General features: G+C 44.4%; 2 protein-coding genes across 9 annotated transcripts in view; both read left to right on the top strand.

Moving 5' to 3' along the window:
- The window catches only part of si:dkeyp-27e10.3 (UPF0606 protein KIAA1549), a 22,446-nt gene extending 10,524 nt beyond the window's left edge, over positions 1 to 11,922 (top strand). For 3 of the 6 annotated variants that reach the window (XM_015015346.1, XM_015015345.1, XM_015015341.1), the window contains 13 exons: positions 225 to 402; positions 493 to 677; positions 753 to 958; positions 1,201 to 1,328; positions 1,465 to 1,479; positions 3,096 to 3,304; positions 3,373 to 3,608; positions 3,988 to 4,123; positions 5,614 to 5,799; positions 5,913 to 5,965; positions 6,045 to 6,172; positions 7,068 to 7,222; positions 7,500 to 11,922. In XM_015015346.1, coding sequence (XP_014870832.1) covers positions 225 to 402; positions 493 to 677; positions 753 to 958; positions 1,201 to 1,328; positions 1,465 to 1,479; positions 3,096 to 3,304; positions 3,373 to 3,608; positions 3,988 to 4,123; positions 5,614 to 5,799; positions 5,913 to 5,965; positions 6,045 to 6,172; positions 7,068 to 7,222; positions 7,500 to 7,724 — 2,040 coding nt within the window. In that variant the 3' untranslated portion in view covers positions 7,725 to 11,922. The remainder of the gene's footprint in view (positions 1 to 224; positions 403 to 492; positions 678 to 752; positions 959 to 1,200; positions 1,329 to 1,464; positions 1,480 to 3,095; positions 3,305 to 3,372; positions 3,609 to 3,987; positions 4,124 to 5,613; positions 5,800 to 5,912; positions 5,966 to 6,044; positions 6,173 to 7,067; positions 7,223 to 7,499) is intronic. The other 3 variants (XM_015015344.1, XM_015015342.1, XM_015015343.1) reach the window with 3 other exon arrangements.
- Positions 11,923 to 12,023: 101 nt separating this feature from the next.
- svopl (SVOP-like) overlaps positions 12,024 to 18,197 on the top strand; it is a 15,161-nt gene continuing 8,987 nt past the window's right edge. The window contains exons 1-11 of one of the 3 annotated variants that reach the window (XM_015015349.1): positions 12,024 to 12,487; positions 13,095 to 13,192; positions 14,410 to 14,501; positions 14,577 to 14,675; positions 15,841 to 15,912; positions 15,993 to 16,117; positions 16,194 to 16,257; positions 16,325 to 16,450; positions 16,538 to 16,666; positions 17,290 to 17,363; positions 17,677 to 17,873. In XM_015015349.1, the coding sequence (XP_014870835.1) occupies positions 12,285 to 12,487; positions 13,095 to 13,192; positions 14,410 to 14,501; positions 14,577 to 14,675; positions 15,841 to 15,912; positions 15,993 to 16,117; positions 16,194 to 16,257; positions 16,325 to 16,450; positions 16,538 to 16,666; positions 17,290 to 17,363; positions 17,677 to 17,873 (1,279 nt within the window). In that variant the 5' untranslated portion in view covers positions 12,024 to 12,284. Of the gene's footprint in view, positions 12,488 to 12,551; positions 12,642 to 13,055; positions 13,193 to 14,409; positions 14,502 to 14,576; positions 14,676 to 15,840; positions 15,913 to 15,992; positions 16,118 to 16,193; positions 16,258 to 16,324; positions 16,451 to 16,537; positions 16,667 to 17,289; positions 17,364 to 17,676; positions 17,874 to 18,197 lie in introns of those variants that run through there. The other 2 variants (XM_015015348.1, XM_015015350.1) reach the window with 2 other exon arrangements.

Below are 18,197 nucleotides of genomic sequence, written 5' to 3'. Positions count from 1 at the left end.
TTGTGTTTCACCTGTGGAAAATGTACCCAGGATGACAGACACATTGAATAAATTGATGTTAAGTTTTAAAACAAAATCAAAAACCATCTGTTTATTCTTCATTATGGTTCCTCATGAGAAAACCCAAATTCCAAAATTTGCATTCAGATGCAGAACTTTCTATGGAGAATCAGTCGGCTTGGAAATTCTTTTGGATCTAATAAATCTCCATTGTTGTGTGTCAGGTGGTGCGGATATCCAGGCTGTCCGGTCCAGAGCGCCCCCTAGAGGTGTTTTACTTCGTAGAGGGTCCAGGTGGGGAGAGGGTCCCGGCAGAGGTAACTGCAGCCACCATGAACCGCCTGGACCTACAGAGGGCCGCCATTGTTCTTGGACACCGAGTCCAGAGGCCTCTGGCTCAACGTGAGTGAGAAGCTAAATCAGAGACGGGTGTTCCTGGGGTTTAAATCTGAGGCATCAGGTCAGACTCATCTGTTCCTGTCCTGTGTTCAGCTGTAGAGACTCTTTCTGTTCCTCCGGCTGAGACTCAGAGCAGCAGCATTTGGTTGATCGTAGGGGTGGTTGTCCCTGTCCTACTGGCTGTCTTCATTATTATCATTCTCTACTGGAAGCTTTGTGGGTCTGAGAAGCTCGAGTTTCAACCGGATGCCATCAACACCATCCAGCAGAGGCAGAAGGTACAACTGGAAGTGGTAGATTTCCTCTGGTTGAGATGGAAACGAGTTCAACTCTGACACTGGTGTCCTCTGCAGCTTCAAGCTCCTAGTGTCAAAGGCTTTGACTTTGCAAAGCTCCATCTTGGTCAGCACAGTAAAGACGACATCATGGTGATCCAGGAGACGGGCCCACTACCTGCCCCAATAAAAGAGGCCACGCCCTCCGATGGCGGAGATCTCAACACTCCCAAGTCCAAAGGATCATCCACTAAAGCAGCACGTTCAAGTCGCCGCAGGGGAAGGTCAGCGAACTCCTGTAAAACCTCTTTAAATAGTTGAGTTTGCTAAACATTTCTGCTGCTTTTGTCACTTCAAACATTCAACTTTAAAATTATTCTCCTGTTGTCTGGATAGAAGATGTAGATGTGCCCCTGTTATCTCAAACGACTACAAGTCTTTTAGAAAAGTCCTCAACAACATTTGTCCACCTATCAATTCAGTTTATGTTCAACCAGCTGCTGGACTGAGACATTGTTCCCCTTAGGCTCAGCCCTTCAGACGGAGACTCGTTAGGAAGTGAGCAATCCAGCGGCAGGGAGTCGGCAGAGGAAAGCACCAGACCTGTGGCCACACCCAGTGAGGGCAAACACCACAGGAAGGCCCCTAAAAATGGTAAGACCTGATGATGTCATCATGTAAACTTTAAGTAGGAAGGAGTCACATATTAGGATAATGAGGAGCAGATCAACATATTGTTTTTTGATCAATTTTCTTTCCGTTTTTCTATTTATTGCACCCATGAATGAAGGGAGGAGCAAAATAGGTAAGTTTGACCATTTACACATTGATGCTACTCTTATTATTACTTACCTCACCCTCTCATACAGCTTCATCTTGCTTATTCTGAAGTAGATGCAAAACGATGCTTTCATGAGCAAAATCCAACCTGGAAAATAAGACATTTGCCAAGGCTTTTAAGGAATCTGGGGGTATTTATGTTGAGGAAGGTGACTGCTGGACTAGGAATCAGATGAGACTGAAAAACTGAGTGCAGACCACTGAGAAACAACCAGGAGAATAAACAACTGGGTAAAACAAATAAAAAGATGAGCAGCATGTGAGCTCGTGTCAGCTCTTTAATTAATCACAAGTTTAAACAGTAACATCCTGCACAGCTGAGTTTTCAAAAATGATTTTGATTGTGTGGGATGACAGGAGGAGATGTGCAGCATCAGTGTTGGGGGTTATGCAACACATCGACCTCTTCAGCTTTTTTTCGCTTGACCAATGTGCATCATGTGGGAAACAGACATGGAATCAGCACTTAACTCTGTACAGCTTCACATATTCTCCTGGACTCTAGGGGGCAGTGTAGGGTAAGCATCCACCACTACGCAACATGTTGAGAAATATAAAACATTAGTTAGTAACAACATGGCGACATCCATGAGTGTGGTGGTCTGCATGGACAGAATCATGTTGACATTAATGTAAGTTAATACTTAATAAAATGTACTTTTTGTTTTTAATTGAAACTAAAGAGATTCAGTTTTAAAATATTTCCTAAACTTTGTCCAACAAATACATTTCTCAAGTGAAAATTTGATCTGGAAAATGTTGATTGTGCTTCATGTTGCTGTTCGGAGTTTGGAACATCATTTTTTATGGGAGGTTCTTTGTGGGTTTTGATTGTAAAATGTCATTATTTCTGTCTTTTAAAACAGCATTTAACTGCAAAAACAACAATTTTGAACTTCCCTTAAACAAAATAAGCCAAGTTGGAAAATCATATAGTTTAGTTGTTAAAGCTAAACTCCAACTAAACCTCAGGTAAAATGACCAGTTTTTATTTCATTGGTTGCTTCAGTGCTTGATTTTAATCCCCTTCATTACGTATTTTTACACAATTTTTTATACATTTTAGTTTGTATGTAATTAATGTGTAGTGAGACTCTAATATACGTAAATAGTTTGGTTATGCCCGCCACTGTTGTCACCACGTGTTACAGTTGATTCAGTGATCAGTTCACCACCACACTATTTTACATTCAAATGAATACATGAAGACATTTGGCTGTGACTGGGGTCGGGTCGGTTCCCCTGCAGACTCCACTCTTCACCTCGTCTCAAACTGACAGATTTTTGTCCACCTCTTGCTGCCGACTGTCCCCATCGACTGCAGAAAGATGGAGACTCTAAGCCACCAGGACCGCGGCGTCCTCACACTTGTCCAGTTTGTTCAGGGAATGTTCTCTGACTTCTGTGAAATGATGAAAGCATCAGAATATAAAATATTTGTAGATTTAGCTGCTCTACTTGGTACCAGGTGGTTGGCTGATGTGTGTGAAATAATAACTTTTTTTGACTCCTCCTGAGAATCAGAGACTCCTTTTCGGTTTGAACAGTTTCCTGATCAGTCAGTTGTTCCTCTACCCCCAGCGGTCCCATCAGGCAGCGGTCCAGATGAACTTCTCTCCTCATCCTCCATCTTTGACCATGTTGACCGTCTCTCCCGTGGCTCTTCAGATGGAACCCGTCGCCAGGCCAACAAGGTGCAACTTATTGCCATGCAGCCGCGACCAAGTCCGCCTGCGGCACACGGCCCGCCACAGCCGAGTCCCTCCCTCACTGAAAAGGTCAATACTGAGGTAGGTCAGGCACATAATCCGCATGCTGCCATAAGTCATAATAAAGCATATTTTCTGTTGTCCAACAGGTGGCACTAAGGCACAAGTCTGAGATCGAGCATCACAGGAACAAACTGCGCCAACGTGCAAAGAGGCGGGGCCAGTGTGAGTTTCCTTCCATGGACGACATCATGGATGCTTTTGGAGACGGGCCGGTTCAGAGCGAAGCGGCCCAGCGGCTCTACAGCTCCGCCCACGACCACATGGACTGCATCCTTCAGGCCGAGGGAGCCTCACCCCTGACCCCCGCAGACTCCAGGAAAAGGTCAGGGTCGGCCAACGACATCCGAGCTGCGAAGTTTGAACTGGGATAAATCTGTGTCAGCTGTCTCTGTTTGTTAGAAATGATAAAATTATCTGGTTACTTTAAGAAATAGATGTAGTAAATGGTAAAAAGAACTCAAACATGCGTTACCTGTTTAACTTCAGGTTCTGCTTTCTTTACCTTTAGTAGTTTCTGATTATTTGGACCCTGAGGAGATAAAATCTAACTTTGCTGAATCTGTTTTCATGCTTCTCTGCACTAAAGCTGTACTTCTTGTCTCACAGGAGATAATCAAAGCAACACTTTGTAATTTAAAGATAGATAATCCAGTGTAGCTCAAAGCTGAATCAGATCCTTTTTGTGTGTTTTTTCTCTCCAGAGGGAGGCGCTCTCCTCGGGGCCGGAGGCCTCATCAAGGACCAGGAAGTCTTCCAGATACAGACAGAGATCGGCTGCTCACAGACCAGAGCGCCACCTACAGGAAGTACCCCGGACTCAACAATGTAGCGTACATGGTGGGACAAACCAAAGTTAACCATAAATCAGTCCACTGTGGGAAATATCGCAGCTGTACGGTTTTGGGAAAATGCGTTTAATGATTTGCTATGGAGCTGGAAATTATCTGGTAAAATCAGTCAACAGTCGGGCCACTAATCAGGAAACATCCGTCAAACAGAACTGGACCAGTCACAATGAGAGAGGGATGTTATGAATGGGTCTTCATTAGTGGGCGGGCTACGTCAGGTTGCAGGTTAACTTCCTGTCACTGAAATTAAAAACTGTTCAGAGTGAAGCTCTCCGTTCCTCACCTGGCCACAATGTCACCAGCAGGAGGAGAATCAAGCCAGTGTAGTGATGGATAATAATGTGTACATCATACCAAGTTAATGCTCTGGTTCTGGTGTTTTACACCACAGATGTACGGCTTGCAGCTCATCCTGCTCCAAGAGATGGCAGAACTTCTGACCAATCAGTCGTTCCTCTGCTCCTCCTCGTACAGCGGTCCCATCAGATGAACTTCTCTCCTCATCCTCCATCTTTGACCATGTTGACCGCAGTTAAAGTCATAATTATGCTCCTCCACGCTGAACAGCTGCCTGATGTCTGCTGGTCCACTGCAATTAAGACATGCAGTCTGTCGCCACTCAAATCGCTGGTGGACAATACCAAGCTTGGTGGGCTGGTGCTATCCCTGAGGTGGTTATGAAAATGGGGAAGAACTGAGCAGAGTGCATTAATCTGTTTTTTTTTTTTTTAATTAAATTTTAACATTCTCAGTGATCTAACCTGCATACCAAAGAGAATATTTGTATTCTGACAGTATTTTTTGCATCTGGCTGACTTTTATCAGTCTTTTTGATGTGTAGAAGAAGAGCACCTGCTGCACATTGTGCCAGTGGGGCTCAGCAATGCCCCCTATCTGTGTGGCATGGTACTTTGTGCCTCACCCCGCACATTTTCACTGCATGGCCAGTCAGAAAAAATCAAATATGTCCGTCTTAGTTATTGAATATATCAGACACACTGTGATCAAACATGAACGTAAAGAGAGACACTGATAAACATGCACCAACTATCTACTTTATTCCCTTGTGTGTGACACAGCGCCCCTAGAGGTGAGACTCAGTACTGCCTCACCTCATACTTCTTCCATGTATTTGAACAGGCAATGCATAAATGTGGAAATTTTGATCATAAAATTGCTGAATCTCTAATCTTACAGAAAATAAAATGATTGATAAATGGACAAAATAATTTTCTGTCATTGTTATAACCGATCTTACTTTTCATGAGGACAAGTGAGGCACTGCTTCGCCTGTTTGTGTTAGGCTGATGGTCATTATGTTACAGTGGTTGGTATGACTACCACAGTTCAGCTGAGGATTGGTCTGATGTCGCTCCGATGGGGTCTTTGTGATATGATAAAATTTGACTTTCAGATTCCCAGGTGGGCCTGTTAAGAACCACCACAGCTGAACATCTTCTCTGATCCGTTTCCTGGCAGTCGGACCCTGACCTGCCCCCAGACCACGGCAGTCCCTCCCCTACTGATGAGGTGTTTGACTCAGCCCCAGCTCCTCCTCCTTACATGCCCCCCCAGCCTTCTATTGAGGAAGCCCGGCAGCAGATGCACTCCCTGCTGGATGACGCCTTCGCCTTGGTATCACCATCTTCACAGGCCAGTGGCGTAGTGAGTGAGCTGGGCGATGGGCTGTTGGAGTCTTACCCTGCAGCCCCTATTTTCCACATTGAGGTCAAATACTTTAGTTATGCACTGTGAAATGTTTCTACTTTTGTCCGCAGAGATACGCGGAGTTGGGAGTCTCCCCCACATCCATCCAGGGTCTGCTGCAGAGGTCAGCTTCATCTGGACACTTAGAAACACGCCCAGGTCTGTAGACTGAAGGATTAACTCTGTGTCTGTGTCCCAATCAGGCAGGGCCTGGGCTCAGGAGGATACGTTTCTACTGGAGAACAACTGCAGGAGTCGGTGTACTCCAACAGGGGGAAGTATGAAGACCCTCCTTCATCTTCCAGACCCCGACCTGTTGGGGGCAGTACAGGTACAATGAGCAAACATCCAGTCTTCTGATCTTTGAGACCAATCTGAGTCACCACACTCCTGCTCTCAGCCCCCACCAACAAATTGGTGACCCAGAAATACTCTTAAGACCCCCACATACTCGGGCATACTGCGTGGACTCCGCGCGTACTATCCGTGGATGGTTGAGACTTTATATTCAGGTGTACTGATTGCCTAAAATTGTCTTGAGACAAATTTCTTTATTTACCACAATCCTAGTGGATACTAGCAAGTTTGATGAGCTAGTCGGGTGCTTAGCTTTGTTTCTCCTCCTTCTGGGAAGCCTCAACACACCTGTCAGTGCGGGACAGAGAATGGTTCACATGTTGGTTCATCCATCAACGTCAAAGAGCCGCTGCTGAGTCAGCAGAGCTTCCTGCTGCTCAATGGGGCAGAGGAGCTCTGAATACAACTGCAATCAAACAGGATCCATTCATAATAAGCTTAATTTATTATGTTCCAGAAGCACAATTTTGGTCGACGTAATAATTTGTACAGCTATCCACAATGAGCAGATACCCGATCATCAGTGCCGTTGTTTGAAAAAAACGTCACACTCAAATGATCAGACCACCTCTCTGCGCCGTTTTCTGTATAATACACCATGTCAGTGTAAATGTAGCTAATAAAGCCTGTTGCTGTGGAGCATTTTTGCTTTTTGTGACATCACTGTGTCATGTTGACTTTAAAATAATATGAAGTGATGTGACCCCCACCCTAACCTCAGCAGCTTGGTGTGTCATGAAATCCAGTTTGATGTTAACAATATTTCCACCGGGCAGCGGTCATAAAAATGTATCTTTCCACAGACTGAAGTACGCCCGATTATGTGGGGGCCTTTATTGTCTTGTCTGTGTCTTTCTGTTACCCTCCAGGGGCCCAGCTTCACCATCTGACTCAGGTGGGTTTGTCCAGTCAGATCGGTGCGTACCCTGGAGTAGGTCGCAGCATGTCTGGACCCACTGGCTCCAGCTGGCACCAGCAGCACTCAGACCAGGACCTGTCCAGACCTGGAGGTAGCAGAGAAAGTGTAAGCCATGAAACAGATGAGATCCAGACCATACAGAACAGTTCTATTGGTTAAATGACTCTGACAGGAACTTTTGGGGTACAAGAGTGTATATCTCATTTAGTTCTACCCCAACAGTGATGCTACTCACAACAGGCATGTTTTATTGTACCTCAGTCTGCCTTGTTGTGTTTTATAAATAAAGTGCAATGGGATGCTAAAGATGCTCTGAACGTCGTTCTAATCTACACCCTCGCCCCATTTGTTGAGAATTAACTCATCCTTGTATTTTCTCCAGGTGCTGTCGTTCCCTGAGTTCTCCTCTTCATCTGTTTTTCAAATGCCCAGCTCTTCATTACGGGACCCATCGGCTCCACCCCTCCTCTTAACCTCGCCCACCCCAGAATATCCACCAGAGGATGCCTCACCATCTGTCCACACATCCGCCTCTCTCATCAAGGCGATCAGGGAGGAGCTGCGACGGCTGGCCCAGAAACAGGCGGCAGTGACCAGCTACCCTTAACTGACCTGCACCTTTTCAAATCAGGAGTTACAGTAGCTGTTCTACTAGTTGGTCAAGTACCTTGAACTGTGCGGCTAATCGTAAAATACCCATGATCTAAATGGCAGCGTCTCCTGACGACCACCAGGACTTAACAGGGTTTTATCTTTTTATTTGTCTGTCCACTACCCTTTCGCCCTGCATTCATCGCCCAGATTCACATTTCCACTAAAGTGCTTCCTGGAGTAGATCACTGAGGATCGGCCGACCTGGACTCCTACACTGAATCATCCTTTTTGAACTTCTGGAACAACAATACAGCCCCCAACCATGAAATGAGAGGTCCCTCTGGAGTTGTGAAGTTGATGGCCTTTTGTGGTCTAGTCATCTACCTTCAACTCTAGGAGCTCATCCCTCCTGGCCTTCTGAAGTGGATAATACCTGTTGGAGTTCTGAAGCAGAAGCATTGCGATTGGTTTGATTTTGAACTTGGATTGTACTTCTCAATTTCTGAACCTATCTTAGTGGGAGAGTTTTCAATTGGTCTTTAGTGAACTAGTCACACATCCTGCTCTTTTGGTTAAAGCAGCATTGTTGACCTTGCTGAGTGAATGTCTCTAGGAGTTGTACAACAAACTGTTTTGCTATTGTCTTTGAGTTCCTGGTGTAAAAGGGCCCTTTAGACCGTTGGTCATTGCTCCCTACTAGAGTTATGAAGGCTGGATGACCCATCAGTCCTTGTTGAGGTAATTCTTCACATGAAGAAACTTCTGAACCCTTGTAGACCTGATGATGGGTCTTATGGTTCTACAGCAGATTATCACTTCTGGATTAAATTGACCTTCTGAATAATCTGGTATGGGTTCCCCCTTTTAGAGTTTTAAAAATGTTGCTCCAGTGTTTTCTAGATTAGTTTTGATTCTTACGTGGACTTTATTCAACCTTTTTAGCCTTCTGAGATAAATGGGAAAGTGAAAATCTGCAGCAGATCGTTGTTTCCAGGATAATTGGGCCATTGTTAACCTAGAGGGAACATGTGAAGCTCACTGTCCTTCCAGAACTTGCGGGCATTTGCCCATTCTTGGGGGTGTATCGTTCCTTCTGAAGTTCTGAAGTGGGTAATCTTTCTGGGTTCCCTGTGGTGCTAATTGTCAGCCTCATTACTTTACACATTGACCACATACTGCCTTCCATGATCCATCAGCCACGGTGATCATGTATGCATCTACGAACCATACAGAAAATATATTTGCACTGTTTATAGCAGGAGGTGCAGCAAAGTCCTGACAGCATGACAAAATACACACACAAATACATACATATATATGTGTGTGTGTGTGTGTGTGTGTGTGTTCATATAAAGGTATATAAATGAAATACTTAGAAATAGAATCCCAACGAGCACAATATTAATGTGAGAGTTACTATTGGAGTATTGAGATGTTGTGTATTTTTTATTGCTTATATATGAAATGATGCTTTAATGCTTTATTTAAATCAAAAAAAGACCAAACTACTGTTCCATGGTTGTAAACTCTTGTGTTTGAGCTTGCTGTAGATTCTGAGACCGTTTGTTGCGGTGCATCGCTGCTAGCTTGTGTGTTTGTGTATCGGTGGTAAAAAAGAAATTGCAGCAAAAGCATCACTTCTCCAGCTGTTTGTGATTTATCTGTTGCTCCCATCTGTTTTCTGTAGACCCTGAAGATGGCGCTAATGTTATGTTGGAGATGGTTCCAGTGTTTCTGTAGGAGTGTGGAGATGGGGGTCTTGGTATTCTTCTCAGCTGCAGCTGCTTCTCAGTGAACAGTTTGATGCTGCACACAAGAGGAACAGCCATGAAAAGAATGATTCCTCTTTTCAGTGAAGCTCCAAAAAAGAGGAGAAAAGGAAAAGAAATGTCACCAACCTGAGCTGCTGGTTTAGTTTAGTTTCCATGGAATTTGGTAGAACTTTTCAGTTTTGAGAGCATAATCGCTGAAAACAGAATTATTGGCAACAGACCCACACATTTAGCATCTGAACGAGACCTCGTTCAGTTTCGTGATGTTTCCAAGCGGCCCCAGCCCTGCAGCAGCAGGAAATGTCCAGAGTGAACTCGCGGTGGTAGGAGCTTACGTTGCAGGGGAAAGGTTTTGTAATCACAGCTGAAAAAAGCATAAGAAGTGCTGCTCTGGTCCAAACACACCTTGGTTCAAAGTCAGGCTGACGGTGGTTTACTGGTTTCTGCTCAGGTCAGTCAAAGAGCTGCGTTTGTCTCGCCAGCAGCTTCTTTAACATGTAACTGTTACCAAGGCTACGCTAATATGACAAGCTCTACATTGTTCAGTCAGCTTGTTGAGCAGCGTTTAGACAACTCTGTCCACACGGCAATGAAAGGATAAGGTCCTTTTTCATTTCAAAATACGAGAGTCAAGCTGAACGTTTGCACATTTCCATCAGATCCTAGAATTCCTCCTGAGGTCTAGAATTGAAATGTTGAATGTTAGAGAAGAAAAAAGCTCCTATGTTGTCCTGTTAGGATGAGCCAGCTGAATCAAAGTGTCCGTTCCTCGTTGAACTGAACTACAATAAGATAATTCTCTACTGGGCTAGTGTTGCACTTTCTGCAGTTGGGACGCTTCATGTTCTGGTTTGTTAAAAGTTCATGTGGCTCCAAAAACCCAACCTGAGGCGCAGGCCATCATTACTTTATTTTCTGTTTGTGGCAGCTTTACTGGAAGTCTGCACACATCTAGATGAAGGCTTGCTGGAGTTCAAGTGCAGTTTTGGACAAGCTTCTTCTTCTTCTGTCCCATGGTGTCCACAAGCCCAACTTGTCTCAGGAAGTCCTGACGCTTTGATTCAGCCGTTACCAGACGGCTGCGTCTCTCTGCTGAAAGAATCTGTTGCTTTCTGGAAAGCCGTTGACCTTTTGTCTGTTTGTGTTTCCACATGAGCTTCTGCTTTTCTTGGCATGTTCCACCATGTTTAAGGCTTTAGCTGTTTTTGATGTCCCCAATAATGTTCAGCATGCTGCTAAAATATGTAAAAGTTCAAACAGTGAAGAGTTGTTTCACGTCTCGGTCAGTGAGCAGTGATTAATGTCTCAGCTCATTATTCATCAGCTTTTTTTAAATACATTTCCAAATGATATTTTTTAATCTAAAAGAAGATGGCTCTAGTAAATAGTGTATAAATGAAAGTGGACATGATGTTGAATAGAAATATATAGAAATATATCTAAAAAATATTTTATCTGTGATTGCTAAATGGACTGGAAGATCATCTCGGCCTGGTGCCAACTCATCCTTCATGGACCAACTGCAGAATGCTACTGGCTTGGAACTCTGATTGGACAATGCACCTGTCCGTCAAGCTGTAGGGCTTAGCCACGCCCACAGGATCACATGGTGCTATTTCACAGACTCCAGGTGGATCTGAAAGCCACCAGATCACCATCATGAAAACGACAAAAGTCCTGCAGATGTTCCAGTCTGCAGGTTCCTCCTGAATGTTTCCAGCAAACAGTCACAAGGTGGATGTTCCTCCATGACTCGGTGTTTTCGATGCTCGCAGGTCACAGAAGATCCTTCACTAAACAGTGTCCAAAAATATTCTATTTGGAGTTTTGTGATTCTCACATCTTTTTTCTCCTTCGTCACGTTGGACCTAATAATGTACACTATCATTTTTACCTGAACTATGTATATTTTTGGACCAATTGAGTCACTGTTGTAGTGCAAAACTGGTATTTTAGATCCATTTGTTAGCAGAGCGGTAGCTGGACCGTCCTCATGGTCTCCAGGCTGCCAAGTGAACCATGAGTTGGTTGTAATGGAGTCGAAGCTTAAGTTGGGTCCAAAGAGACCCAGAATGGGAGTGAAAGACCTGTGGACACGCAGGGTGGGTTCATCCAAACTAATTCTGGGTAGTGATGAACAACTCTTGGCCTTGACCCCGCTCTGAGAAATGAAGAATATCTGGTCCTCAGTGAAAACTGCAGTTTTGTCATGAAGGAACATCCACTCAGCTGTTGCTCTGAGCTCAACCACATTCCTGTTTGTTCTTCAGAACCCGACGGCCTGCCCTGACTCGGTGAGTCCAGCTGTGACCTGATGGACTCGTGGGCCGGCCGGGTCTCATGGCGAGCCTCGCCTCCTAGACGCTCTGTGAGCTTCATAATCTGGTGTTTCAAGTCCGACTGATTGTGTTAACAGACATTAAAGAGACATTCGGAGTCAAACCTGTTGTCAAAACTTTCTGGTTTTATTCACTTTAAACTGATGAAATATTCTAAATGCTTCTCTGCTGTGCTGGAAAATCATTTCTTATATGGGATTTAAAAAAAAAAAAACTTTACAAAAGTGTTTCTTAAAATTAGCGTTGCTTTTACTGTAAAGTCCTCGGATTATTTCTGGAGAACATCGAGATGTTTTAATCCTAGATGGAGAAAATGTTCAACCCAAAAACCTCGACATTTAGTTGCTTTTGAGTCACTGCTAAGTAAACCCAACTGCTTTATTTTCTGGTTCGGTTCCAGACTGATGATGAAATCTGAGCTGCTTGTTTTCTGGGCGTTCTGGTTCTCTGCTGTTTGCGTTAATGATCCTCCTCACCTGCAGGCTTTGGGCGGAACCGGACTCCTCCCATCGCCGAACGCAGCTCCCTCCACCCGCGGGCTCGGTGATACTTCCTGATGTACCTGAGCAGGTGAGGAGGAGGAGCAGAGCGTTTCTTCATCCTCACTGCTACCATTTGCGGCATGAAAACGCAGCAGAGGATCAGCGTTCGGCTCCAACATCAGAGTAAGTCGGTTCTCTCCTTCCCTCGAGTCCACGAACCTCCTTCCGAACAGCAGGTACCGATGATCTCACATACGGGACGGGATCGGTAAGCTCCGCCCACCGACGTCAGCACGTTAAAGCCGGTTGAGCGTCGGAACACCTGAGTGCAGGTGAGGTCTAGACCAGAACTCACGTCAACAGAAGGAGACCACTGCTTGTTCTAGATTAATATTCAGTGAAAACGGCCTGAGCCACTGCGGTCCCGGTTCGATTCCCGGTCCAGGCTGAGTCCTTCCTTCAAGTCCAGCTACTGTTGAATAAAGAAACAAACAAACAGGCTTCGTGTATGTTGATATTCAGTTTTATTATTAGATATGTTGTACATGCGCAAAAAAAGCCACAAACACTTATTTTGAAAGCATTTATATTAATTTGAGTTAATTAAAGCATCCAGGAAAAATGATAGGAGGTAAAATGTAATTAGCGGTGGCTCTAATTTGGCAAATGCTTGTAAAAACTGATGGACAGCAGCTGACAGGTTTTACTTGTTGAACTGTGTGTAAAGTCTGAGCTCAGCTTGGTGCTGCAGGCCGGGAAATGTTTCTGAAAGAAACGATTCTTGCTTTAGGATGACGGACTCTATGAAAACTCAGCTGGTGAGCGCCATCCATCTGCAGCAGGTGGAAATGCAAGAAAAACCTACAGGCAACTCGCAGGGCAACAATGGTGAGTTTGATGATCAGGTAAATGCTGACACATCTGGTTTTCCTGATTAGAAAAATATCATTATTGATATGAGAAGAGAGAAATCTGAGGATGAGAGGCTAGAAATCTGGAGTACTGATGAAATTTCCAGATATCTGATTATTTTTGCTGATTCGTTACAGTTTTAAAGGTGGAACTAAAGATCCACATGGAAGTCGCATCATATGTAAGGAGGAATTATCAAACAATAAACTGCAATAATAATTCTGTACATTTTCCCTTTCAACATGTACACAAAAGTTCCCATCACATAGTCTCACTGGCCACTTTATTAAGTACACCTTGCCTGAACCGGGTCGGTACCAGTCTTCAGGACTGCTTTGACTCTTTGTGGCTGAGATTCAACAAGAGTTTCAGAAACATTCCTGTGAGATTTTGGTGCATATTAAAATAACAACAAATCGATCAGCTAGATCCATGGTGAGAAGCTCCAGGTCACAAACTTCCTAAAGATGTGCTGTGCTTCAGAGGAAGCCATTGCAGATCAGAAAACTCCATGTTGCAGCTGGTCTGATCTGGATGAAATGACATTATCCTGCTGGAAGTAGACAGACAACCTGGCTGGAAGCTTCAGCTGAAACTCAGTTGGTCATTGGACCAAGTATTGTTCTCCAACCTGTTCTGGTCCAGTTTTGGTGTCTGTGTGAATTGTAGCCTTAGTTTCCTGTTAGCTGATAGAAAGAGGTACCTGTTGTGGTCTTCTGCTGTTGTAGCTCATCTGCTTCAAGGTTTGATGTGTTGTGGATTCACAGAATCCATTCTGTGTGCTTTGGTGGTAACCAGTGGCTATTTGAGTTATTGTTGACTTTTTGCCATCTAGAACTAGTCAGCACTTCTAGTCCTTCAAAATAAAACTCCATTAGTTGATGTCCTTTACACCCTTCTACTCCATTCTGATGGTCGCTTTCAATTTCAGTCAGTTGTCTTCCACACGTCTAGATGTGTTGAGTTGCTGTCACATGATTGGCTAAGTTACTCTTTGTGTTAACAAGCAACTGGTCAGCTGTTCCTCATAGAGAGCTGCTGAGGGAACATAGTGTTTCCAAGATGACAGAACGAGTCCATGACTTGCTCCAGCTTTGCGACAGATTCTCCAGACAATTCTAGTGGAGGTGGATGTCTGTGAGGATCTGGAGGAATTTAATCTGACTGAATCTCTGGACTGTTTTCAATTGCAGCAGATGAGAAGTTCACTGTGGAACAAGCTGTGGAAACCATCGGCTTTGGACGCTTCCACGTCCTGCTGTTTGTCATCATGGGCAGTGCCAATGTGAGTCTGTCTTGGCCCCAGCAGAACTGCAGTGAAGGTGGGACATCTGCACACTGACGCTGTGTTTTCGTGCAGATTGTGGAAGCCATGGAGATCATGCTGCTAGCTGTGGTTTCTCCAGAGATTCGATGCGAGTGGCGCTTAGAGGACTGGCAGGTCGCCCTCGTCTCCACGGTGAGTTTCAAGCATAAACTCAACTCTGTGTCACAAATATCTTTGATAAAACTCTGCTGAATGTCACTCCAGTTATTTGAAATGTTGTTGAAGGTGAGCTGCAGAGGTTATGGAGACATTCAAAGCAGAATTTTGATAACATTTTCAACATTTTATTAACTAACATTTTATTAACCCTCATTAACAAAAGAAACTGTTGGAGAACTGGACTGGCAGAATCTCTGAATAGTTTGGGACTAAAGATTTGAAAAGAAGTGGAATTTCTTTCTGGAGTGATTGTTCTAAGGAGAGCGCTCCAGTAATCCATGACTACAGATCAGGATGATAGAAATGTTTGACTAAGCAGTTGATTAATGTTCTGACAACGGAAGTCTGAAGGTTTTTCTTTCAGACTTCTTAAAACAGGGAACCAAGAAACTTCATAAGTGCAGGATGATGACGCCTAACCCTAATTCCAGGCAGAGTCCTCAAAGTAACACACATCCTTGTTTTTGTGGTGGTAAAAATGAGACCATGATGATTTTTTTTTAGGTTTTTCAACAATAATTTGAGATTGTGCAATCGACAAACTATTCTGGTAGAGAGAAAAATGTCTGGACTGCAATAACAAAGTTGCTTCAAAGAGATGTAAAGTAATAATTTGCCTTTTGATTCAGCTATCAATTCATTCTGGTAGAACTCTGCCATCATCTCACATCTTCACCATTTAATGATCTTCGCAACCTGTCTTATGAAAGCTCTCTCTCTCTCCGTTTGTTCATTAATGGCCCCACTTGTTGCTGATTCACATTATTTAACGTTTTCTGGACTCCACAATAGCAACGTCCAGCCTGCTAACCCGGAGAGGATGTGTTCATTCATTCAGTGTCAATGGAAACTGGTATTATTTAACATGTATCCAAATGAATAATTTATCATAACCGCTTCAAAAGCATTTGGACATAATTTCACAATCATATTCATTGTTTTGAGGACACCAGAATAAATAGATTTGATTAATAAGGGATTATTTCTGCCTGCATTGTGAATATTTGACTTTATGACACTCGGTTTTGTCAGACAGCAGTGACTCACCACCATCAGTTTGAATCAATGACTGAATGTCGTTTTGCACTCTACAAGTATTTATGCTGTTGACGACTGACTGACCGAATGTCTCCTTCAGATGGTGTTCGTCGGCTTCATGGTTTGTGGAGTTTTGGCCGGTTACATCGCTGACAGATATGGACGCTGGAAGGTAGAAAATGGCTGATTTCAGTTGCAGTGCCATTGGTGTTTTTCTGTGTGCTTCTTCTTGCGTCTTTGTGTTTCATTCAGGTTGTGTTTGGAGGTTATGTGTGGAGCGCCTATTTCTCTCTGCTCACGTCGTTTGCTCCAACGTATGGCTGGTTTATCTTCCTGCGGAGCATGGTGGGCTGCGGCGTTGCAGGAGTGTCACAGGGGTCAGTTCACACAAAGCAGCAGTAGACTGAAGATCCTGCTCTCTGATTAGCTAAACATGGTTTGTTTGCTCTTTAGGTTTGTGTTGAAGACAGAGTTCATCCCTGCCAAGTATCGAGCTTACCTGCTGCCTCTGGGCACTGTGAGTTCTGCTCTCTCAAACTTTCTTTCTCAAAGCTACAGAAGCACTGAAGCTCTTTGTGTTTCAGATCTTCTGGATGACCGGCTCCATGCTCATCATCCTCCTCGGCATGCTGGTGGTTCCCACTATGGGCTGGAGATGGATGATCCGGCTCTCCATCACACCAAGCATCATCCTCATCTTCCTCTTCAAGGTGCAGGTTCTGCTCCAATTGTTTGTTTCTGTCATGTCTGTCCCAGTCAAAGCATGAGATGTTTCTGTTTGAACTGACGTCCCCCAGTTTATTCCTGAGTCGGCCCGTTACAACGTGTCAGCAGGGAAAGTTGATGCTGCCGTCAAAACCCTGCAGAGGATCGCCAGAATGAACCGAGCTTCTCTTCCTCCTGGACGGCTGGTGGAGCCCGCTCTGGTATTTTCTGCTTGCTGTCTTATCTTCCTAGAATTACACAGAAAATACCTTGACTACTGTGAAGACTTGTAATCCTTGCTGTGACCTGATGGTGTCAGTGTTGCATCATGGCTCAAACAATGACGCAGTAGTTTGTCAGTGCTGCATATTTTCCCATTTAAAATCCGTCTCACCCAGAGTGAATTTGACAGCTTCTGTCCATTTTCTTCTGCATGGATGAGGTCCTGTTGTTGAGTCAACACGTCCAGAAGGAAACCCAGACGTCCCTCTGCTCTCAGATCTAATCAAAGTTGAAAGTGGCTTAAAAACTCTCTAAAGGGAAGAGTCTAGAAACAGGAATGGAGAATGATCCTCTTGTTTCATTGTGATAAGAAGCAGAAAAAATCATAACCATAAACTTCAGATGGCCGATGGTTGTTTGTTTCCAAATATGACTTGAAGCTGTTACCGTCATGTTCAGTGGTTTTTGGATATGTGTTTAACATGTATGCATATCTGTGTGTGTGTGTGTGTGTAATCCCTCATTTGATTTTCTTTAGAAACAACATTTTGTTGACATGCTAATCTTAAAACCACATTTAAAAGAGAAAAAACAGATTTATGGCGTGATGTTTGTTTCCCAGAGGGAACGTGGCAGCTGGAGGATTCTGTTCAGTCCAACCTTCAGGAGGACGTCCCTCCTGCTCTGGTACTCATGGTAAAGTTTGTTCATCTTTGAAAACATGCCGTCAGAATCAGCCCGAGTCGATCACCATCAGGACCACAGTACCCTGGTCTCATCAAAATTCTTGTCACTTATTTGCTTCTGAGTTCAGGATTTTTGCTGTTCAAAACAAAAATAAAGTTCTGTGGTTTTACCTTATGCTTACTACAGCACTTTGTGTCAAAAGTGTCAAAGTCTACATTTACATGCATTTATATTTTTGTAAGCCCCAAAGCTGCAGGAAGGGGAACAACGGAGCATCCAGGTCAAATAAAGTCTCAGGATCTAGTTTCTGTCTGCCCTGCAGGTTTGTGGCGTCCTTCGCGTACTATGGCTCGGTGCTGAGCAGTTCAGAGCTGCTGGAGAAAAACCTGCTGTGTGTGATAAACGCCGACGCAGAGCATCAGGTCAAACACCGCCATGAGAGCGGACTCTGCTACTGCATTCCCTTTGGAAGCAGCGACTACCAGACGCTGCTCATCAGCTCCCTGGGAGAAGTCGCATGTGAGTCCAGCAGTCTGAATGTGTTCATAACGACCGGTTCAACCTCAATAGGAGGGTTGCTGGTCCGATTCCAGCTCCGTCCACCTCTGTCCTTGGGCAAGATGCTTCTCCTGCCTTTCCTGCTGGTGGTGGCCCAACAGGTGGTCAGGGGGCCGAAGGGGGCCCAAAAACCCGATAGGAGTTGTCTGTGCCTGGCAGTCTCTCCTTGGTCAGACCACTTCAGGGCAACTGTGGCTACTATCCAGTAGCTCGCCACCATCAGAGGGTGAATCAATGAATGAATGAATGTAGAGCACATGTGTCAAACTCATGGCCCGCGGGCCA

The sequence above is a fragment of the Poecilia latipinna genome, unplaced genomic scaffold (genome assembly GCF_001443285.1).
Source record: "Poecilia latipinna isolate Pla-1442-1.1 unplaced genomic scaffold, P_latipinna-1.0 Scaffold1903, whole genome shotgun sequence".
Classification (NCBI taxonomy): Eukaryota; Metazoa; Chordata; class Actinopteri; order Cyprinodontiformes; family Poeciliidae; genus Poecilia; species Poecilia latipinna.
This window is presented reverse-complemented; position numbering and strand designations above follow the sequence as displayed.